Source organism: Trachinotus anak, unplaced genomic scaffold (assembly GCF_046630095.1).
Source record: "Trachinotus anak isolate AG129_WGS33_773 ecotype Australia unplaced genomic scaffold, CSIRO_AGI_Tana_v1 ptg000004l, whole genome shotgun sequence".
Lineage (NCBI taxonomy): Eukaryota > Metazoa > Chordata > Actinopteri > Carangiformes > Carangidae > Trachinotus > Trachinotus anak.
In genome coordinates this window covers 19,780,538-19,805,128 of record NW_027273855.1, presented here as the reverse complement: position 1 = coordinate 19,805,128, position 24,591 = coordinate 19,780,538, and the positions used below count along the sequence as shown (strand labels likewise).

Below are 24,591 nucleotides of genomic sequence, written 5' to 3'. Positions count from 1 at the left end.
CTCAAAAACGTATTGTCTCAACTACATTTGTCTTCACCCATCAGTATTTAGGCCAGAGTTGAAACAGGATTCAGTTTGATTTCTAGTTGTCATGGTTTTATTCATTTCATTTTGTTGGTTTATTGTATATGTTTTATTTGTGTGTGTTTATTTGTGGCACAATCCTTTTTTAATCCATCAATATATTATGGGGGAAAAAAACATGAACAAACTTACACATTACACATCCATGGTATATAGCTACTGTAGCTGCTGTACTGCCTAAACCCTGGTTCTCCATGCCTCCCAGCCTCTGGATGTGTACAGCTCATGATGCGCAGATACAAGGCCAGTTGAAATGTGAGCCCCCACTGGCTGCAGCCCATGGTGACCCCCTCCGCATGTTAGATTGGTATCTGCCGGGTCGAGTCGGGACTTGACTTGTTGCACACAGGTGCGATAAGACCGAACACAGGTGCCAAAGCTTACCATGTGTCATATACATATGTTACATTACGTTACACACAGCTTTTCATTGGTGACTGGTTTGCGCATGCGAAGAGGCAAGCTGAGGACACTTTGTTTAACAGATGACCGTGTCCAGAGCATCCATCGCTCTCGATGCGCACCGCAGAATATGAGCGTTTCTACATTGCCAAGACGTTTAAACCCGGTAAGACACATTTCCAGGTTGTATTTCTGCACACGCCTCTCCTAACAGGCTACTACGTTTCACGCAACAGGCTGCAACACCAATGTGGAGTCTAAACGCTGAAGAGCAGTACCACCACCTGTAACTGAGCCAGCCCGCTCCCGACTTTCATGCCGACGCCGAGGATGAAGAAGCAAAACGTCCGGACCCTGTCGCTCATCCTCTGCATGTTCTCCTACTTGCTGGTGGGCGCCGCGGTGTTTGACGCGCTGGAGTCCGAGTCGGAGAGCTCCCGCAGACGCATCTTGGAGCAGAAGCGCAATGAGATGAAGAAGAAGTACCGCTTCTCCGAGGACGACTACCGCGAAATCGAGCGAGTGGTGCTGCAAGCTGAGCCCCACCGCGCCGGGAGACAGTGGAAATTTGCTGGCTCTTTTTACTTTGCCATAACAGTCATCACCACCATTGGTAAGTTAATGTAATGCATCCATCTTTGTTTTTTTTTCCACCGCTTTGCTCAGTTGCTGTGGTATTTGGAGTGAAGCATTACATATTTGACTAACATGACTGTAACATGTAAGGCTTATTTTTAATTACAGACATAAAACACATGAACAATTAGTCTGTGTTTTACCATCCATGCCTTGCTACAGTATGAGTCACAGTAATTTTCATCTCTCTGCATTAAGGTTATGGACATGCCGCACCAGGCACAGATGCAGGAAAGGTCTTCTGCATGTTCTACGCTGTGCTGGGCATTCCTCTCACTTTGGTCATGTTCCAGAGCCTGGGAGAAAGGATGAACACATTTGTCCGCTATCTCCTCCATAAGGCAAAGCAGTGCATGGGCTTCCAACGCACTGAAGTGTCCATGGAGAACATGGTCCTGGTAGGCTTCCTGTCCTGCATTGGGACACTGTGTGTGGGAGCTGCAGCTTTCTCCCACTTTGAGGGATGGAGCTTCTTCCACGCTTACTACTACTGCTTCATCACACTCACCACTATTGGCTTTGGGGACTTTGTGGCCCTGCAGAAAAAGGAGGACCTCCAGGAGAAAACGCCCTATGTGGCGTTCAGTTTCATGTACATCCTGGTGGGACTAACTGTTATTGGGGCCTTCCTTAATCTGGTGGTGCTTCGCTTCCTCACCATGAACACTGAGGATGAGAGGAGAGATGCTCAAGAGAGGGCGTCACTGAAGAGGGACAGAAGCCTTTTGGATGGGGCTGTGGGTCTCCATGTTGTAGGTGAACAGAGCAGAGGCAGCCACAGAGAGAGGAACAGGGGCAATGTGGCACACAGTCGCAGCCACAGTGCACTCTTCCTCCCAATGGAGGAGGGAACCAGCCGCACCAACCTCATTGCTTCCCCAGCGGAGGATCAGGAGAGGCAAAGAAGCCCCTGCAGAAACAGGCTGCATTTTCAGATCAAGGCAGGAAGACAGAGGCCGGATTCGAGCCTCAGCTCCCTCTGCTCCTGCGTGTGCTACCGCTTGGGGATTTGTGATAGTCCTCTTATGTCCCACAGTGAACACCACAGCTGCCATATCAATTCTGTTTATTACAACTCGGTCTCCTATAGGATCCAGGGCTGCTCGCCAGGATCCAGGGACAACACTGGACTCTCTTCGCCAGGAAGCACGCTCTCACCTGGGCATAGCTTCCGCGAGTTCCCTCGTTCAAGGAGAAAGTCAGTGTAAAGGCCACTATAGTCAGAGAAAGTGTTTGCACTGACTGTAAACAGTATTTTCAATGACTCTGTATTTTGTGTTGCACCTCTTTTGTGCATGTCAGAAGACAATGATTCTGTTAACTGAACGAATTGTCTATTGTGGCTATTGAAAATAACTTAATTTGTAAAGCAAAGATGAGATTTAATTTCCTCTTTTACCATGCCATTATTTATGTTTGTGATTCAGCTGTTTTCCTCGCATGTAAGCCAAAGTGCAGTGCATGCTAAAGAGAATGTGTAGCACACAATGTGAATGCATGAGTGCTATGTAAAGATGTAAAAGGTTGGGCTTTTAATATACAGTTTTAACAAAATATTTTGGATATAGTGCTATTAATGACTGTATAACTATTCAGTGAAGGTATGTGAATGATCCTAAATGGACTCCGCTCCTGCTTTAGACAAAACCCTAAATTTTTCATGCCATACCTAGAAGATGTCATTATACTTTTATATTAAAAAAGCCTTAAAGAACTTTGATCAAGCACATAGGATATGTGGCTTCTTAGCTCAGTGAATTTAATAAATCCCTTTATTACTTATCATCAGAGAGAATAACTTTCCTGTGCATCGATCAGCACTGGTGCACTCTAAAGAGATTATGCTTCTTACATGACTGATTCAAATTTATGGATGTAGCACAACACAGATATGTAGCAGGTGGTGAGTGAACTTCCCATAGACCTGGAAAGTTGTCATTTTTCAGCCAGGGAGGTGTTGTTTCCTTGTCAACTTGGTTTGTAGTCACATATTCGATGTGAGTCTCTTAAAGTATTGTTTTATTAAACCAAAGGAAATGACCATGAAATGTGTGAGTGTATTTATTTTAATCAATGTTTATTGACTGATTTAAGAAATCAAATGGCATTAGTGTGACATTGTTAAGCTTTTGTGTTCATTTGTCTTCCTCTGCACTGTTTTAATCTACCAGGACTGATTTATTGTTGATTAAAAGAAGATGACTCAAGGGCCTTAACTCTCCATCCTTCCTTTTCTGCTTTAAGTCTTACACCGCAGGAGTGGTACGGAGGAAAAGGATGCAAATAAAATTGGGTGAATAATAATAATTTTAGGGATAACAGTGATTACTGTAACTTTCTGACTCATATTACATGATAAGCATTCATTTGGTTATTTTCAGGTCAAAGGACTTTGTTGAGGTTAATTGAACCAAAAGAAATTTGTTGAACAAGGATGGTTACAGTCATTAAAATGCTGAATTTACCCCAGTTTTCACCTAATGTTTGACATTTTTGATCTAAACTTACTGGAACAAGTACATTTACTCAAGTAAGCTATTGTTCTTAGGTACTTGTACTGTACCTTACTTACCATTTCATGCTAGTGCATACTTCTACTTCACTTCAGTTTAGAGGCAAATGTCACTCTTTATACTCTACTACATTTATCTGAAAGCTGTAGTTAATTATTACTGTATGTATTAAAATCTTTTATAAAACACGATTATCATGTCTTATTTTATCATAAAAAACATGATGCTTTGTTATCGATGAAATTACTGTATATATATGTATATATGCATGTGTCTGTATATATGTATACATGTATATATATATATATATATATGTATGTGTATGTGTGTGTGTGTGTAATATGTTCCAAGTGCAGTAGCTGAGCCAGTATTTCAAGTCATTAAACGCCACACCTTGTCAACTATCATGAGATAAAATCACATCATGTGTCTTAACATCTGCACATTGCCTCCTTTTGCTATTTTTGAAACCTGTTTTCAGTTTGGATTGAGGAATAGGCATCATGAAGTCTTTACATAAGTGTCCCCAAGCATACATTTCAAGCCATCTGTTGATCTGCTGGAAAAGTCGGCTACTTTACATATAAATGTAAAACTGATTGGGCAATAGAATCTGAAATGGTGATTGGTTATGAAATGCCATCTGCTCTGGTTGCTCGGAGCTAGAAAAAGGATGTTTACTTTGTTCCTTACGCTGACATCACATGCCCCAATTATGAATCTTTCTTTATTGTGTGCAACAAGTCAGATTATGCAATGTTTTGGTCTCATATTTCTAAATGTAGAGGACTGATTTTAATCATTCTGTGTGATCTTGTGACAGAGAAAAAGGAGGATGAATTAAGATACAATAACTTTGACAAGGGGGCCCTCTGCAGGGGAGAATGCTTTGGAGATGTTTGAAGAAAATCACATAGAATAATGTGAAACATTTTGCCACTAGAGGGAAGTATATGTCCATGTGGCAGCAGTTGGCGGGCTGTTGTTCATGCCTGTGTTCATCTGTGAAAGTGTAGTGTGATTTAGCCATGATGAACAGAACTACAGCAACATTCACTGGTAAATCAAAACAATAACACTCACACTGTTGTTATTTTATTGATTTGACTGAAATCAGGTTTTAGCCTCCAGCCCTCTGTGGACATGTTGACCTGAAGGAATTAAGGGTCCATAAAAGTCTAAACCTTGTGGTGTCAGAGGCTTCTTGATCTTTAGTCCAGGTCATCACCAAACTAGTTCACAAATGCAGAATAAGGAACATATATGTCAAATACATTTTATTTATACAGCCCAGTATCAGAAATCAAAATTTGCCTCAAGGGCCTGTCTAATATGCACAGTGTCCGACACCTCTATCTTTTATCCACCTCAGACCCTCGATGCAGATCAAAGAGACAGAAATTAATCTAACTGTCCAAAGTGATGATTGTATGAAGATGAAAGCAGAAAGTTGGGATGGGTGAAACCATAAAATTATGCTTGATCTAATACCAAGTAATGCCAGGACCAGAATCACTAACCTCAACACTTATACTGGTATTTTTTTTATTTTTTAAAAATCAAAATTCATTAAAATACCATTGTATCATACTCTATGAGACGAATGCTTTGTTACAGGCTTCATCTGGACATTTTCATCATCAGTGAGTGCTTTTCTATTGTTTCCTAATTATGTCCTCATATGCATGTTAATCATAATGTGTAATGTTTACAATGTGAACTAAAGACGTGATCACTCCATGCACGCTTTCATTCATTCAACAGCTGCAGAGAGTGAGAGATCAGTTTCTCGGGCATTTAAACCTTTTGGCACTATTACTAATACACTCAGATACTGTAACTGAGTGTGAAATGTCATCTCATTGGCCCTCAGTGGCGGAGGACCCACGTCCTCTTAACTGTCAAGTATCTCTATTTCAGACAGAGAGTTAAAGGAAAATACAAATGTAACTCAGGCTTGGGATGATTTCTCTGAGTGTGCTGCTGCACTGTATCCTTATATCACCCACATACCTTTTTCTCATTGACCGGCCTTGTTGCCGTAATTTCATTAGACAATCAATATCTGTCAAATCAACATTTGTAGCTATCATTTCTAATACAAATTAGGCTACATTGTTTGTACTGAATACATTGATTGAAATAATAATTTTCCAGGAACCAGTTATTAAACCAACTGCCTGAGTGGTACAAAGATTATACTGGCACGAAACCAGAACACAATTTGTTTTAGGTTGATGGATTACAACGAAGATGCTCGAACTTTTCATAACACAGAAGCTAAAACGGTTACAAATTACATGGCATGGTGCACTGTGGATGGGCACTTCACATGCAACACTCATTTTGGTGTCCTTGGATAAGAGGTTTGGGTTAAAAAGGATGAGTTTCACAGTACGAAAAAAATCAGAGAATAATTCTGCTGCTAATTACATTTTTTTGTACTGTGGCTACGGTACACTTGTCACTGCAGTATCTTCCTCTTATTTCTTTCCTAATACATTAACATATCATACAGCCAAGAAAATTCCCGCTGGTGACAGAGGTATCCCTTCATCTTATGTAGCCATTTTATTATCCTCCCAAACAGCTTCATGTGACGACATGAGGCAAAGTATGTGTTAAGGGATAATTAAACAGTCTCAGCACAATGGGAGCTTGTGCTACTAATGTGTGGAGAGATAATTATAGTCTTCTGAGGGTTTTTTCAAATTAATCTTAAATATAAAAATGTGCCCTGTTGTAAAGTAACATTAGGCCTTCTGTTACTCAACTTAAGTCTCTTGTTATTACATTTTTCCCTGTAAAAGGGAATAAATGGCAGTTCCCATGCACTCCATGTTGCTGTCACTTTTCTGTGCGTGGTTGTTTATTATTTCCCCAAACGTATACACGTATATAGCATATGTCTTGAGATGAGGCTTGCCGTCTTGCCAAAAGACACCTTGTGTGACACAGATAACGGGCCAATTTTAAATCATCTGCTCCATTTAGCACCCGATGACTGTAAGAAAGCATGCATTGAAAGTTTTAAACCAAACCTTTATTGCCTTCGCTCTACAAACCCCTGTCCGATCTCTTTGTTGTGAGATATGTCACTAACTTGGCTATGATGAATATTATTGTAATTTGGTTTGGACATTTGATAGGACATTATGCCATGTTTTCCTCTTTTGAATTTATCAAGGATGCGAACAACATGAATAAAGCAAATATTAATTTTGTTTGCAGTCACTTTCCATTCATCTTCATTGCCTTCACGTGCCAGTGTGGTGCTAAATTCTCCTGATTATATTTTCTCTGCTGTACCTTGTCTTGCAGCAGTGGAATTTATTTCCTGCCCTGGCTTGGTTCAAGTTTTAATTCATTTATATATAATATGTTAGACTGTAGTTTATTTCACATTTCACGCAAATAAAATAAAGTAGAACATGAAATCAAATATTTTTTTTGCAGAATAACATGTCAGACCAACAATACATCAGCTGTAGCTAAGTCCCTTGAAGAAATTGGCACTTCGTACATGTGCTTAATGATATGATCATTTTCAAGTTGCCCATAAAGTTTCCTTCTACTTTCTCTTCTTTTTGTAGGAGTAAGTTGCTTGATTTGATGTGTACTGTTCTTCACTTTCATGACCTGGGACAGAGCCATTACGAAAAAGGAGACATGATGAATCAGTCACAGAAACTAAGAATGAGTTGAGGGTTGATGGAAGATGCATCGGTCATGCAGCTTTAGCATTCGCCACTGGGAGGCAGTGAGACACCAGTTGGCTTACACAATGTGCCTCCTATGTTTGCCCAGCTGTAGCTTCTGTGCCATCATCCCCCCCTCCACCACTCCCTACCCAAACTCCCCACCTCCCCATCCTCTTTACTCCTGCCACGACTGATCTGAGTATGAGATGGAGGTAAGTGATGATGAATAACAATTAGGATCTTTCTGAATGGAAACCAAAGAAGAGGCCAATACCAATTTAAGATTTTCGATCGTTCAGTTCACTACAAATGTTGACAGAGCTCGTTGTAGTGCAGCTCAAACAACACAATAATTTAACACCGACTTCAAACTGATATGTGAGCAAATAAATTGGACACCGACCCACACACACACACACACACACAAAAAAGGACAAAATAATCACATCCACTGTGCTGAATTCTCTGTAGGAAAGTCATTAATGGTTTTAAATGAGGATGAACTGCCACTGATACAACTGATCTGTGTGTTAAATGGAATTAGGTGGCTGAGGATGACAAGTGGAATCTTTTACAGTCAATACTCATTGCTCATTGTGGCAGTGTAAATTATGCTTTTTTGTCTTCTGCTCTGTGGTTAACAAATGACACTGACACCTCATATTTTCTACTTTTCATGGTCATATAATCACTTTAACTGATATAATCAACTACATAATCACTGATACAATATATTCTAATTTTGATTGTCATCTAACAGAGGCAGTCACAATAAGTATCCACAGGTAGATAGTAACTTAGGAGCCACAATACTTGTACTTTACCTCTACTCCACTGGATTTCAGAGGAAAATATTGTACTCTGCATTTTGAGTGTGTGTATGTTTGTGTGTGTGTGTGTATGTTTGTGTGAGTGTATGTATATATGTATGGACATACTAATAAAGCAATGTGTTTGCAAAGCTGTTTCTTATTTACAAATCCAGATTTAGGGTTGTGTTTCTTGCCACCTTGTGAATTTCAGCCAAATATTCACTTTCTTTTAGCTCTGTTTTTGGTCTCGACCAACTCATGAGGGAAATATCTTGCTTTCTAGATGCTAAATGCTTCGCTATAGTTGCTAACCGCGTCTCCTGCAGCTGAAAATGACGACAAGAAAGCGTTGAGAGTGAACCAAACAGTAAAGTTGCGGGCCAGAAAACCAAAACAATGAGCAAAAAATCACAGCTGAAGGTGATTTGTCACTAAGCAGTCAGTTATCAAATGAAGGGCTTCTGTGATGTGTAACTTTACACTCTTTAAGTGCCACTTTAACTCATGTAGGGGATCAGAATATTGCCTCTACTGTGAATATTTGATGGCTATCTGATCAACTGGATCATCCCTGTGGGCCATATGTGTCTTCCTCCCACCCCCCCATCCCCACCACCACCACGCACATATATCGCCAGAACTTCTAACAATCGATCAGGGCTGCTGATGCTCTTCATTCCAGCGCCTTATGTTGGTCTCTGAGCAATTAGCCTGCTTGCGTTCCAGTGAGTACACAGCACTGTGTTACTAATCTCACTCTCTCTTCGCTCTCTCGCTTTCCTTTATCGATCCTTTCATCTCTTGTTGGACATGTTTCTTTTTTTTTCCCCTCAGAGTTTGACTGTCCGACAAATATAACCGGAGGCGTGACAGGTTTTACAGCTCTTACACTAATACCCTTTATTTGCCTGTAAAAGGCTATTATTGGGTAGTCAGTAATGGATGTGTGTGTCTGAGGCTGTCAAGTCTTGTCTGTGTGTGTTTGTGTAGGTATGTATGTGGTGTGTACATGTGGTTTGTGTAGGTGTGTGTCACCTTTTACAGTGCTGTTGTAAAAATCGGACATTCATCACCCCGGAGAGAGAGGAGCCATTTCTGTCCCACAGACAAAAAGGTTTCTCCACTCAAGAGATTACACCTTTATAGTGTGAGCATCATTGTATTTTATCTTTATTGTGAACTGTATTCACTCATGGATATATAATAGAAAAATACAGTCCAGTACAGTCTATGGTCATTTCGGAACTTGTATTTTGACATGTGTTTGTAATGTTTTTGTCCCCGAGAATGTTGGACAAAATATTGGAAACATTTCTTTGACTCAGTGTTAACAGCAAATGGTAGTATTTCATTTATTTATTTTAACCCAAATCATAGTGTTTCCTCAAACCTTACTGAGTTGTGATTGTGTCTAAAACTAATCAAAAATCATTTATGTTTATTTTCAAGCAATAATGTCTAACATTTTAAAGCTCTGGCTTCTCAGTTGTGAAGATTTGATGCTTTTCTCCAATTCATGTCATTGTAAGTTAAATATCTTTGGGTTTTGACCTGTTGGTCAGACACCATGAAAATGGAGACGCCTGGGCGAACAAATAATCAGGAGAATAATCATAAAAAGAAAAAAAAAGAAATCAATAATGAAAATAATGTTTGAGTAGTAGTTTCAGTATTTAACACAGGGCTTCTTGGATTGATTGGATATGAGGTTATTTTTATTAGTTTCTTCTTTCTGGTTATATTCTTGTTGATCAAAATGTCTCCATCAGCAAAAAAGTCTAAAAATTGGCGAACCATTTTTAAGAATGAGCTCAACAAGTGCAAGCCATTATACTACATCCATAAAAAAACAAGGTGTGTGTGTGTGTGTGTGTGTGTGTGTGTGTGTGTGTGTGCATGCTGTGAATCTGTTAAGTGAAATCTTTACCCTGTGGATAGATGTCCATTCTTTATATAAATAAGGCCCAGTCTCAGCTCAGCAGGAATCTTTAGTCACAATACAACTTAATGAATTGGAAAGAGCTTAAGATGGACTGCGTTTGGCTTAAAAAACTTAGCACAAAGTAATCAATGCGTCTTGTTTTATTTTTTTTCAACTTGCGGCCAAAAGACTAATGATACAGTCGCCATCCAGCAGTCGAGTAAACACAACTGAAGCTCCCTGCTGGCTGCTGCATGCGGTGACCTGGGAACGAAGGAGCACAGTCGTGCTGACTCGGTGGATCTGAACACCACGGAGGCTGGCTTGTCACAGTGCCAACCATTCGATTTTGTTTAGAGACACAATATGGCCATCTTGGCTGTGTGCTGGAAAATATGCCAGGGAAGCCAGTACTTGCCAGCCAACTTTCTCTTGTTGCTCTTTCTCTTATTTTTCACTGTGCAACCACACTCTGCAGGGAGCATTTGAAGAAGGAAATGTGCTTTCATGGGAGATTCAAAGCTGTGATCAAACATGCAGTGTTCTCTGAAATAATTCAACATTTTGACACTTTCATTGTCTTCTGCTTGATTTATGGCTTTCAGCTTCATAATATATTCATGTTAATGTGTGTGTGTGGGGTTTTTTTTTTTTTTTACAGTTCTCTAAAATACATTCTCTTTATACACATTATTTTACTCTTTGATGCAAAATATCTTGATGAGTAAGCTTCTAACAAATAAACCTGTTTGAATTACTTTTGCTATGACAAATATTAGCCATTATCATTTTTACATAATGACAGCATTAATCGCTCTAATAACAGTACTGTCATGAGCTTGATCTGTCACCCTCCTCTTCCCAGCAACAACTGCAGCTAATAGCAACTGTCAGAGGAATACATACTTCACATCCATGCAGAAGTGATCATTCAGCTCCATCAAAACTTAGATTTTCCACATTCTAAATATTGGTCACTGCACAGCAAAAGAGATAAAAGAAACACTGAAGCACTTATGATTAGTAAGTGTTGATTTAGGGACGACAAATCCCTTTTTGGCTTCTGTTCTGACTTCCCTGCACTGTTTGTCTCTTGGCTCCAAGCCCTGTCATTTCCACTGCAGATGAGTCTTTAAAAACAGGCAATAAATTGTTTCTTTTTTTAAAAAAAAGGTTAAATAATTTCCTAAAATAGCTGTGCACTGTTTTAAGCGAACCTTACTCATACAGAAGTAAATCATGTGTCTGTTGAAGATCATGCTTTTAGTGTGGATTAGTACGCATTTGGTGCTTTAGTGAGTATTTACTGCAGCAGTTTGGCTCATTTATGTGTTTCTTAACCTTTCATACAGCAAGACATTTCACTTTCAAGCTTTCTCCTCATGCCCAGTGGCACATCATATTTCCCATTAGTGTGAAAGGACCAGTTCACTTAAATCATAAAAAAAACCAACAAAAAACAAAACTGCATTTCTCCAGCTTCTCCTATGGGTATCCAGCCATGCTTCAACTTAATCTTTCACTGGGGCTGTCTCCTGCTGAAAATATAGAGTAGGACCAAACATGTCAACAGAGATGTTTTCAGATAATCCAAAGGACCGGATACATTGCTTCTGGAAAGAAACACTGCTGTTGAGTTTTGCAAATGTTATTTTGTGATACTTTGAGCACCACAAACCAAATTTCACCCACCTCCACATATTGGAGTGGTGACAAAAGTCTCTGCAGAGGATCTCTCTAAACTACCTGGTAGGACAGATACTGCCAGGAGTAAGTGAGAAAAATACAGCATATTTTTATTCATTTGTTTATTTCATTTTTGTGATTTAGCTAAAGGGACCCTTTAGTTTTGCGCAGAGGAGGTCTGTCAGGGCCTTCTCTGCAGCATCTACCATCATAGGTAAGATCTAATAAATTATTTAAATTATTTATTTAAAAAGTCAGAAGGGGGGAGCAATAAGCATAGTTTTTTAAATTTAAATTTTTTTTTTATTTACCCTTTTCTTTATTATTACAAAGTCATTAATAAATCACATCAGAAAAGCACTGTGTCTGATTAAATTTGATTTAAAGTGAGTGAAGCAGCAGAATCTGCAGATTTCTGAACGGAGTCTGGTGCCGTAGTTCCACACGGCGGGGAGGCGTGAGCCGCACCAGCTCTGTCCTGCCATCCGTCGGCCTCCACGGCTACCGCTGTGGTCGTGCCTAGTGTTGAGGTAACTCTGCTGGTAAACCGGGTTTTAGTTTAAATTAAAGACAAAACAATAAGAAGAGAAACAGACTTAGAGAAACTGAACTAACCTCCCACTGTTGTGAACCGACCAGCATGGCGGCTAACGACGAAACTGACACTGAGGACGACTTGCTTTGGAAATACATTTTTCCAGACTAAGTTTACAAGATGAAAAAAAAAGAGAAATATCTCAAAGAGACAGACAAAAAAGAGACAGACAAAAACCTCACCGAGGCTGACTGTGACCGCTGCCCTTCAGCAGGATAACAGGCAAGTGCTGGAAAAAAATGAGGTACTTCGGTGGCCATGTTTGGAGTTCAACACAGACACTGGTCCAGGGGATGCTACTGGTTTTGACAGCCTGAACACCTTCACTGTGGTATTCAACAAACACCAAAGCTGTGATTGACATCTAATGATTAGCTTGGTTACAGACTTTGGGTGGGGGGTGGGGGGGGGTAGAGTTGGCTTGCAGCTGGATGAGCAGAGGATGAGGAAGACAGGTGTGCACCATCAGGACCTGAGGAAGACTTGGGCCACATGGAAACATCTCATGGACCCTGGTGTTTCGGGGACAGCAGGACTTGCCCTCTGGAAGCGAAGGCACCGATTCGTTAAATTTGGGGAAAATGTCAGAATATGATGCTGACCCGCTTCATCACTTGAACACGGCTTCTTGGATGATCTCGTCAGTGTAGTTGTTGCTGATGTACCGATGGTTTTCAGACTGCAGGAGGAGGTGATCGATGTTTCATCAGAGAGGAAAAGAAGGATGGATTTTGCTCTCAAGTGACTGGTGAGTCTTGCTGCATGAATGATCTATAGAGTTGATTAAGATTGTTGTTGGCAATGCTCGAATTTGCTGCTGTGAGATGTATGGCCTAATTTCTGTCTTTCCTTTATTGTTGACTGATTGCTGAGTACGGTTGGCAGTTTTGCAAATGCATTTGTCTTAGTGAGAGGAATAACAAAGTTTGCATAGTTTCAGCTTGTTCAGCTTGGTTTGAGAACATGTGCGTGTCTATGTAGATTGTATGATTGTGGTGTATATTGAATACTGCTGTGCATTAGATTAGCAGTCACAGTGAGAACTGATTGCAGTCATTATTAAGTGCAGCCCAAGGTGTCACTTACTATTATTAGAACTGATTAAGTCAAATTTGACAATAGATTGAATGGATCCCTTTGAAATGGAAGTGAAACCTTTGTGTCTCCGTCCATATGATGTAAAAGTACAAAACCAGCTTCAAATAGATGATTTATCATCTCAGTCACCAGGTTAGTGCTACATGGCTCCTTTTGAAATGTGATTTATATGAGGCGTGAACATCACCTGTGTGTCTTTTCATATTCAAAACATGTTGTCATATGTATGTAATCGGGGGGAAAGTAATTTCAGTACATTTACTCAAGCACTGTAATCAGAATCAGAATCAGAATCAGTTTTATTACCAAGTATGTTTCCACAGACAAGGAATTTGTGCTGGTGGGAGGAGTCAGCTACAATCTTCCCTGCACGCCTCAGGGTCCTTGAGGCGTACAGGTCCTGGAGGGATGGTAGATTGCAGCCAATCACCTTCTCAGCAGAGTGGATGATACGCTGCAGTCTGTTATTGTCCCTCTCCGTGGCAGCAGCGTACCAGATGGTGATGGAGGAGATGAGGATGGACTCGATGATGGAGGTGTAGAAGTTCACCATCATTGTCCTTGGCAGGTTGAAGAAGTACATCCTCTGCTGAGCTTTTTTGATGAGGGAGCTGATGTTCAGCTCCCACTTGAGATCCTGTGTGATGGTGGTTCCCAAGAAGGGGAAATGCTCCACGGTGGCCACGGGGGAGTCGCACAGGGAGATGGGGGTGGGTGGGGCTGGGCTCTTCCTGAAGTCCACTATCATTTCCACTGTCTTCAGAGCGTTTAGCTCTAGGTTGTTCTGACTGCACCAGGTCACCAGACGGTCAGTCTCCCACCTGTAGGCAGACTCATCGACATCAGAGATGGGTCCAATGAGAGTGGTGTCGTCTGCAAACTTCAGGAGCTTGACAGACTGATGGCTGGAGGTGCAGGTGTTGGTGTACAGGGAGAAGAGCAGAGGAGAAAGAACGCAGCCTTGCGGGGATCCAGTGCTGATGGTCTGGGAGTCAGACACATGCTTTCCTAGCTTCACGTGCTGCCTCCTGTCAGACAGGAAGTCGGTGATCCACCTGCAGGTGGAGTCAGGCACGCTCAGCTGGGAGAGCTTGTCCTGCAGTACTTTACTTGAGTATTTAAATTTTCTGCTACTTTATATCTATACTTCACAATATTTCAGGGAGAAATATTGTGCTTTTTACTCCACTGCACTCCACCAAACAGTGATTTTCCCCTCTAAACCTTTCTATTTAACTGTTTTATGATCAGAGAATATTTTACAAAGTATGCATTACAGTATGTTTTTCTGTTAAACACCTTGGGAGAATATTTGTGATCTCCTGTTAAAAAAAGTAAATTGATTAAGCCTACGTGCTGACCGGCAAAACAGAAAACATCACCTACAAATCTTAGAAAAACAAGGGAGATATTTCTTTTTTGAGGTTGGATAAAAAGGACTGTTCTGTCTTTCTGTAAAAACGTGCATGAAATGTTGTAGAGCATTTGCAGGGATGTTATCGTAATCAACTACGAGGGCCTGATGATTGCTCAGTTCGGAAGTGTTTTAGTCATTTCAGTCCTTTCTTTCATGTTCTTGCCACCTAGTCAAATTTCATCTGATGAAACCTGAAGCAAGTGCTGTGGTCTTCCACTTGGGAGGCAGACTGTGGAATCTGGGGACAGAAATCTTTGGAAAGCGGAGAAAACAAACAATAAATCCGAATGTGGAAGATGTGAAAGAGTAAACTTTCTGTTTACCATAAGTGTGTACTTCTGGCAAAGAAATTGCAAGGGAGGAAGACGTGAAAAGGTGTGTCAAGTGTGACCTAATTAGCTACATCAGAGACTTCAACCGCTCTCAAGTGAATCGCAATCGAAGCGAATGCAGAGCTGAACTACCTGTATGAGTCAACGGAGAAAAACATGCCGCCTCTCCATTTATTCTGTAGTTTTAAAATATTGTGCTGGTAAAATGCATTAACAGAGATCATAATGATATTATGGATCTCAGGGAGATAAATGGCAAGTCAGGGTAATGGGGCACAGTCGATCGATACAATTAGAAGCCAGCTTTATCGTTGGTTACACTGATGTCAGCTTGCTTGTTCCCACTTTTTTCTCCATTTTGTCTCATGCAGCTCATCATACTCTGCCTTAATTTATTTGTTTGCACTCATCTCATCTTTAATAGTATCATTAAAATGTCATACTTGTCCTCCTGTTGTCTTGGCAGTGAGGTTGAAGCTTTTTCCCTGTAATGGGCTTGCTATTGAACAGTCACTGGTAACTGAACAGTAATGAACTGTTCCGTGACCTGTGGTGTGTGAGTAATTGATTCTGAAAGCAGTGTTTGTGGGCACAATGTGTGTCTACAGGGTGAGCAGGCACTGTGGAAAAGGCAGCTGTTGTTACAGGTTTGGAGCGTGTTGTTGCCTCTCCGGCCCATAGATGGTGATGCTGCACTTCCTGTTGTTGAGTGAACACACCATGATTCACTTTGCTTAGGGTCTGGGTGATCAGCAGTCCCCAAAATAAAGAGACAGCTGCGGTCAAAAGTTACAGGTGTATGGTGATTCTGGGTGAAGGTTTGTTTTGTTGTGTTTGGGAGTCGTGTTACCTTGATTTTTTTTTTTTTTTTTTTTTAAGTTGCTTTTATTTGTCTCCAACTTCAAGGCTCAGCCCTCTCTCATTGCTCTCATCCAGTATCTCTAACCATTCCCTCATGTAATGGTGATTAATGGTGGTAATTGAATTTCTCTTGAATATTCTGGCCAGTCAAAGGTTTGATTAACTAAAACCCCAAACAGTGATTGTCCAATCATATCTAAGTAACCATAACTAGCCATGGTAAGTCTGTCCAGCTTTCAGCATGTTGAAGTGGTCTGCATGGAGCTGTTGTAAAAATGATCTAAGGAGTTTGGAGGAGTTTGGGTCTCTTTTTTTAATCTTCTTTCGAAAAGCAAAAACACAACAGTTAAAGTGTGAGGGAGGAATTAAACAGTGTGCTTGTGTGCTCCAATGTAAGCTGCAAATTTTCGCATGCATGGCTAAGTAGCTTATTACCTACAGTACCCAGCGTTATTTCCAAAGGCATGAGGCACGTCAGTAACTAACTGCATTATGGAGTTACGGGTTACGGTAGAAAAATACCTGTTCAGGACTGGAACATTCACTGCAGTATAGTATAGCAGCTCTATCCTGCTCTTTGTTTGGTTTGGGGAAGTTTACACTCTGGCAATTTGAGCCAAACCTGAGTTAGATAGTGTTATGTTTGCCAAACACCTTAGTTATTTCTCATCCTTATCTCTTGAAAAAGTGAAACACGCTGTTTGAAATATTGAACAACTGTGTTGCTGTACAAGTATGTTGTTCTATAATAAGCTTTTAAACCACCCAAGTTTATGTTAGAACAATTTCCATTACATCAGCTGGTGAGGATGCTTTGGCCTCAGTCTTTTAGCATGATACCATGCACAAAGCTATCATGCGCATATTTAAAGCGGGACAGACGGTGTATTGACTTTGCCCAGTTTTAGCGCGGAATGCGTCATCCCTGACTAATTTTAGAATCAGGCCAAATTTTTGTCAGATCAGTTGCGGTTTGATGTCCAGTCTGAAATGGGTCTGATTAATTGCCTGAATGATCATCGATTTGGTTCTCAGATGATTGGTTGAATTTCTGGCATACCAGCAATATTGGTCTGCTGTCTGTGGGCAGGCTAGTTTGAGCAGGCACACGGTGCAATTTCCCACATGACAGCTGTCAAAAAAAATCCATTATAAACTGTAGTGAGCATTTTTTTAAAATATTAGTAGAGAAATCTTTTATATGTTGTGGCTAAACTCATGACTCAGCTTGTGCTGTTTATAAAACTGATCTTCCTGCAGAACAAACGGAACAAACAGACCATATTGTCTGCATCATCCAGCCATCTGCAGCTCCATATTTATATATTTTTTTCTTCTTACTTTCCATTCAGTTGAACTGCACAAAGTGACATTGCACTTCTCTCTTCTTGCCAACATTGTTTATGATGTGGTCATTTTGTTTGAATAAACTTTATTGGAATTGTCAATGGAAAAAATCAAAAATTCCATGCTTGTGTTCAGTTTGAGCGCCAACATCGTAGCCAGTCCATTGATCTGTAGGGTATAAGCATAAAAATCAAAGCCTCTGGCCATGCAGAAAGGCCAATTAAAGAGTTAACACAATGCTGTCTGCCCATCCTTTCACAGGCTTCTCATTTTAAAACGAATCAGCTTGAAACTTTAAAAGCCAGCGGAAATGGAGTATTCAACCAATTCATGGAGTGTCATGAATTTAAACTAGCCAGCTACAACTGATAAAATCTGCGGGCAACAGTCATTGTCTCAGTCCACAAAATTCACTGTCAGTTGCTACCTCCCAAACACACTCCACTCCCTTTGTCCTTTTCACACAAACTTCATTCCTCTGTCTTTGTTTCTGAATGTGCAGTGCAGAGTAGCCGCTGCATTAACCTCCCAGTCACCTCCCAGGCTCATCTCTTTCATTGGCCCTTCACGATAATGGCCATAGTGAGTTTTTGCTTGAGCACAGATGGTGAACAACATGAAACTATGGGGACGATCCAGGCTTATGGCCAACCACTGCTCTTTGTGCGGGCAGGTAAACTGTTTGGGGAGAGTGGAATGACGACAGGCCAGATATGACGAACACAATAATCTCCTGATGACTGTATCATTGAATGAAGATGTTTGTTTTTGTCTTGCGACTTGCGGAAAATAAGCGATTGTTTGAGGATGTAGAAAGAAAAGGCCTCATGTGCAGGGGAACTTGTGATTTCAGCTGAAATAGTCTGGAGTGTTTCATTTTGCAATTTGTATTACAGTCAGGTATGTGAAAAGGGACTGAAATGGATTTGATTGCGCCTTTTAGAAGTGATGAAATGGTTCACCACACATTCTGACAAGTTAAGGTTATCGTGACCGTCGGTTTTCCTTTATTTTCTTCTCTCTATTGGAACACCAGGACATATTGTAGTGCATCCATTTGGATTGATCTATGAATGTAGGTCCACCAAAGGTCAGTGAAACCATGAATACCTACTACTCGCTGTCCGAGCTCAGCTGCACATCGAGAGGAGATTAAAATAGTGACAGATTTGTGGTGAAATTTAGTATCATACATGCTGTCATGTTTCCTTCAAAGAGCATGTATGTATGTGTGTGTGTGTGTGTATATATATGTTGTATGGCTCACAGAAAAAGCCATAAAATAATGCGAGAATCTGAAGTGAAAGTTGTTCAAGGAGAAAATCTGTTGTGCTTTGTGTAAAAAGTACAGAGTAGTCAGCCTCCCTAGCACTTAATGAATGCTTGACTGAGTGGAGCAATTACAGGGGATAGCTCCATTAAGCCATTTACATTTGGTCAAAGTTAGATTGCCTTTAATTTGCTCTATTTGGAAAGTCTGAGAAAAATGAAGGCTTATATATTATGGAAATAAGCCAGCTGCATGCAGATATACAGAAGCTGTTAACATCTCTGTGGTGTCAACATGTTGGCTGTACTGTACGTCACTCGGTGTTAATGATTGACTCATGCATGGAAACAGTTGAACCAGCTAAAAAGACTCTAATCCCCTAAATGTATACCTTAATAAATATATATATATATGTATATGATAAGTGTACTTACATGTGACTGTGAACAGTTTCCATCAGGGATAGTTTCTTCTCAAGAAATAGTCAGGAGGAAAACTGTTGACAGCAAGGTTTTTGGATTAACCTGAGTTACCAGGACATTGTTTTAGAAAACAGCATTTGTTTTTGAGTTTTCAAATTGAAGTTTTCCCCCCTTTATGTTTTGAGCAGTCAAACCAAAATTCTGTTCACCTCCATCATATTGGGGTCAGAGCTGAAGTTTCAGCAGCAAACATTGGTAAGGCTGGGGATGTAAACAACTATGAATATTGTGGATATGAACAGACAGTGTGCTCGGTGCAGTGTGAACAGGAAATGCTAGTAGCCAAAGCAGCATGACTTTCCACGCAGGAGATTTGACAAAATCTAAACAAACGTGATAGGCTATCAACACAGGGGTGATTAGGTTTAATGTTCAGCTTTTTAGCAAGGTTCATCCTCTACAGCGTTTCACCAGAAGTTAGTGACCACTCATCTCATCTATTTGTCTATAGCATTAACTACAACCTAATTTTGTTTTTTCTCTGCCTCACATTGCAGGTGTTTTTTCTCTTCCCAATGAGCTTTACACAACATTTACATTCTCTTCCCATTATTTATACAACCTCCAGTTTTTAAAGAAAGATCTTGCAATATGGTCAAATGTAATTAGGACTCATATTTTCCCACTGCCAAGACCTCCCATTAGCCATTTCCACCAGGACCATTAACAGTTCCAGTTTTTAAACAGACTCAGTTTACTATATGTTTTATTATATTGAAGGTAAGGCTTAGTTACGAATTCAGCTTTCTTATTACATTCATTTAGGTTCATGGTAAAAATATTATTTTGCATAAGTGTTTGTTGTATTTTGTATGTTTATATATTTGTTGGCAGCTATACCAATTCATGCAGTTGAAAACAGTTTGTCACAGAAAATTTAGAGGATTTCTAGCAACTTCTGGTGCATGCTCTGTCCACTTCTGGAATAAATCTTAATGCAGATATATTTTGACATAAACCCGTACAGATAATAGCTTTGTGATTCGCCTTTACTTAGAAGAAATAAGCAAAACTATATGCATGGCTAAACAAGAGAGAGAAAATGTGGTTTTTGTGATTTGGGTGAAATGATCCTGCAACATAAAAGTTTATTTTCCATTTCAGTTCAAATGCATTTTAAAAGTCTGGCTCTCCAAAATGACCTTTTTGCCTTTCACAGTGCTGCACCACCTGCAGACACCTAACCACTGCAAACCACCTACAAGTAATCCTCATAATTCAGTCCTTCTCTTCCGTGCCTCACTGAAGCTTTGTGTCAGGGCAACTGAAGTTAGAGATACAGATGCTTGTCAGAGCTTATAACATAACGATGTGACAAGGGTTCGAAGTTGATCTGACACCAGATTGTGATTTAATTACTCTATGTGGAAAGTGTCAAGTGCTACCTAAATGCTTCTGAGGCAGGCGACGGATCTGGTGAAGGTGTCATGATGAAAGTATAGAAATGCTGACAGTATAGCGGAGTGACTTATAGTACACAGCTGATTACCGCTCATACAGTCCCTCAGGATGGGCCTGTTTCACAATCAGAAACCTCCAGCTATGCTGTTTATGCCATTGTACGTAACCCTGCTCAGATGATCCCATCAACTTTGAATACAAAGTGCTGTCACAATAAAAGCAGTCTGAAATGGGCTTGTAAATGATTTTAGATAAAAAATATATTTATATATTTATAGGCAGCATTTCCACAACTCTCACCTCGGTGTAATATCATTTGCCTTCAAATCCCATTATCTATTCTTAGTCATATCTTTAAAATGGCTCCAGAATAAAACATTTTTAATGTCGACAGTAATCCTTTTTCCAACTTTTTAATACATTTTAATACAGCAAAATCTCAAAGGCACATAATGTGGATGCATCATGTGTTGACATGGCACAAAATTCTAAACATGTTCTGAGTTGTTTGATGTATGCAACAAACAAAAAAGCTGTTTCTGTGTCCCACACAGGCAGAGACGGGTGAATTTAAATTCTGAGTATGCTTTTAGGAAGATCATATTCAGCTCTGGAATGGGCTGGTGGACTGTTTTGCCTAGCAGAGGTGATTAAAAGCACTTTTGAGTCATAAGAATTACTGCTTATGCCTCTTAGCCTAATGCTCAGCCAAGAAAATGATCTACCTGAGCTTTTTTTTCTATCCCTCTTGATTTATACACTTAGGTTTGTTTCTCTCTTACTTTTCTGTAATCTCTTAGGTACTCCCATGTCAAATTCTTCCTAAATTTATTGTCTATTCTTTTTCTCCTTAACCATTATGGAGAGACACATCAGAATGCACAGACTTTAAACCGCTGCCAGTAGAAGGAGGGGATGGAAGCAGACGGAGGAGGGTGCATTAAAGACTTGAGAAGTGCTTGGGATAAATAATCATATTTCTATGCACCCACGATGCTGGAAAAGCACCATCTGGGACAGGCCATGGATTTGCATTACAATATAAATGGGAAGTTGCTGGAGCTGAAAGGGTGATGTGAAGTCATTCAGCCAGCCCCCTCACTCTCTGACAGGTCGCATCTCCCTCCCCACACCAGGCAGCAGGCGGGCACAAGGCACTTTGTTGGCGCACGGTACGCTGGCGTACCTTTGCCGCTCGAATGCCCCCTCCCCCACCCTCCACCTCGTCTTTTTTTTTAACACGCAAGCTCATCTTTTTTCAAATGCCACATCTCCACACACATGGAGCGGCCCGATAGCGTATGCACCAGTGGCTTCTGTTTCAGATGTGATCTTCAGTGAACCCTCCGAGCTCTGTTCATATACGAGTAGGAGCACAGGAGACAAGGCAAAGAGCAAAGAGGAGGTGGAGCTGGTGGCATTTAGCTACATAACAAAACTGCTATATAATCTGCTATATATGTAACCTGCCACAGTTTAAATGTGCCCACTCAGCTCAAAAAACATAATGAACCCTGGAATAGAATATTCAACTCCTCATCTAACTGGAGCAGGAGTATTGCCAGTCACCAAAATATGCAAATGCGTTTACAAATTAAATTTGGAAAGCTAAAAGGCACAGGTTATTTATGCTTGTTTTATTGCAGTTTGTATTATTTTGCATTGCTTTCCCCCTTTGTTGAACTCTGTTCATTCCCATTTTCAAAAGTCTGTGCTTGACTGGTGCTCAGGTTGAGGTTTCTGAATCTGACAGTATACAAACAGATTTTGAATTCTTCTGGCACCACCTTGCATGACAGAGCAAGGCATCATGTTCAAATGACTGTTTCTTCTGTAGTCTGACTCTGAGGATGCACTGAGCCGCTGAAATAGTCTCTAAGTGGTATATTGTGTTTATCGGTGCACCATAAGAGCCCTAACTAAGTAATTAAGTTTATAGGATGAGCTTCTTGGTTTTGACACATTACGATTGTTCAGTTTTTCCCATCGTGCTTGTTTCTCTTGCTTGTCTGATCCAATATTCAAGCAGTATGATTTAGACCCTAGCCTTCCTCATGAAACTTTAACACACTTGCTGTACACACACATTTTGACAACGTACAAGACCCTTGTGTTTCTGCTGCTATGTATTCATATAAGCACATCTTTCACAACCTTCCACGATATAAATATGCATAACAAAACTACATGACATGAAAGGAAGAACACTGTGTCAGTGACGATCTCACTTCTCACACTCAACATGAGTCTGAAGATCCATAAGAGTGTGTTTACTAAATAAAGCCCTGTCAGCAACAGAATAGATGAAACCACAGACTGAAGGGAACGACAGAGGAATGTTCATATCTCCCGGTTAATTGTGTAGCCTGCTGTTGTTTTTGGCGCCATTAGCAAGAAGGTGATTGCATAGCTGTAAATTAAAACAGCCCAGAAAGTAACACATAGAGGTGATGTGGATAGCTACAAAGTCAATAAAGAGACAGAAATAGATCTGAGTGGATGCTGTGGAAAGAAATTCACATGAGGCAAGTGCTAGGATTCCCTCCAGGCTGTGATTAATTTCTCCTAAAAATGGAGGACAAATTAACATTTGTAATTTTTTTTTCTTTTGAGTTTTATGACTCCACCTCTCAGTTGTATAATAATGTAAGCGAACTGGCAAAAAACCTGTTAAATGGAGTTTAGGGTAAGTCTGAAAAACATTTCTTGACAAATACTGGCTATCAGATGGGGCTGCCCCCTAAAAGTCAACTAAATACTAGTCGATGAGAAGAGTCGGCAAAGTTGATTAGTTGGTTGGTTGCAGGAAAAAAAGGCTCAAGGTCAAACCAAAGTACTTGGCGGGTCTGTTTATGGTCAGTGTGTGAAACTGAAGACGTAGTTGAAAACTTTTGTGCAATTGCTGTAAACAACTGGCATCCTTGCGCCATATTTTCATTCTGCCTACTCTCAGCCGGTTTCAGCCCCTTATCTGTTTGCTTCTCTCCTTCTCTCTGTGCTCACATAAACAGTATTTAATACAGCCAAAGTGTGTATGTAGTTTTTTTCTGTTTGTGTTGTCAGAAAACATAATAAGTATGAAACAGTGACTGAAATGCGGCCTATTAAGAATACATGCTCTCTTCCAATCCATTTCTAAACTGCTGCTCTGCTGCTAAAATCCTGATTTTATAACTGTGACATCGTCTGACAAAATCACCAAACACATAAGTTTAAGACTAAGACTGTGCTGTGGTTACAGCTATATTAACTTATGAAATGATCACTCAGTGAGAAAGATGGAAATGGCAGAATATCTTTCTTATTTTGTCCGTCACACAGCACACAGTCTACGTCTGGATAACGAACTGCTGCTCCACCTCTCTGCCAATCGCAGAATGAAGTAGCTGTGAGAGCAGGCATTACTGGAAACTGTCTTCAAAGCAGCCAAGGTGTGTCCAAAAAGTTAATGCCCCCTAATAGAAACTGTTCTAGCCAGTTCATTTTAAAAGAACAACAGTCGATGGCGAAACTCCAGCTCAGTCACGTGGCAGTCAGCTGACCAATGGTGGAACAATGGTCACTCAACTCAGTCAGTCAGTCAGGGTTATTCGTGATCGTAGGGCTGCTGCTGTTGTGGTCCAGCCAAAAATTAAACTCCACTGGAACTGCCAACACTCATGTTGTGTCTCAATTTGCGTGCTTCCATTCTCACACCTGCTATTTTACATAAGTACAGCAACATGCCGTGCACTATAACTACCTATAATTACCACTCAAAACGTTAAATAATAGAGTTGTTATTATTAGTTGGGATAGAATGGGCAAAATATTTTTGTTTTCCTCTTAAAAAGAGAGAATTGCTACTTAATGGTATAATTTTCTGTTGTTGAGTTTACTGTCTTTTCTCGTTTCAAATAAACTCGCGTGTTTGATGAAGTTAATGCAGGAGACGAATTCAGAATTCTTTTCACTAATTTATTAAACAAGTTTTCACAAAATTAAAAGAGGATTGTTACAGAGCTCCGGGTCCAAACTACCTTTCCCTGACAAC

At 40.3% G+C, this 24,591-nt stretch overlaps 2 protein-coding genes and 1 long non-coding RNA gene across 4 annotated transcripts in view; 2 read left to right on the top strand and 1 right to left on the bottom strand.

Moving 5' to 3' along the window:
• Positions 1-327: 327 nt before the first annotated feature.
• kcnk15 (potassium channel, subfamily K, member 15) lies at positions 328-3,440 on the top strand. Its single transcript, XM_071476748.1, has 3 exons — positions 328-652; positions 723-1,099; positions 1,321-3,440. The coding sequence occupies exons 2-3, from the start codon at positions 802-804 to the stop codon at positions 2,328-2,330; spliced, it is 1,308 nt and encodes a 435-aa protein (XP_071332849.1). The 5' UTR covers positions 328-652; positions 723-801; the 3' UTR covers positions 2,331-3,440.
• An 8,596-nt stretch (positions 3,441-12,036) lies between these two features.
• Positions 12,037-12,721, bottom strand: LOC139619943 (uncharacterized). 2 transcript variants are annotated; one of them, XR_011690702.1, is made up of 3 exons: positions 12,533-12,721; positions 12,371-12,434; positions 12,037-12,294 (listed from the first exon to the last, which is right to left on the bottom strand). It is a non-coding gene; the product is annotated as an uncharacterized lncRNA (long non-coding RNA). The 2 variants fall into 2 exon arrangements; XR_011690701.1 differs by having other exon boundaries at positions 12,041-12,291.
• Positions 12,722-12,765: 44 nt separating this feature from the next.
• LOC139620821 (cadherin-4-like) overlaps positions 12,766-24,591 on the top strand; it is a 399,662-nt gene continuing 387,836 nt past the window's right edge. The window contains exon 1 of the mRNA XM_071476746.1: positions 12,766-13,098. The gene's annotated coding sequence lies outside the window, so the exon portion shown is untranslated. The remainder of the gene's footprint in view (positions 13,099-24,591) is intronic.

What these genes read in the sequence shown, in the direction of transcription:
- kcnk15 (XM_071476748.1), top strand. Translation starts at nt 802, where the DNA reads ATGCCGACGCCGAGGATGAAGAAGCAAAACGTCCGGACCCTGTCGCTC. An exon ending in AACAGTCATCACCACCATTG is followed by an intron (nt 1,100 to 1,320) that starts GTAAGTTAATGT and finishes CTCTGCATTAAG; the next exon opens with GTTATGGACATGCCGCACCA.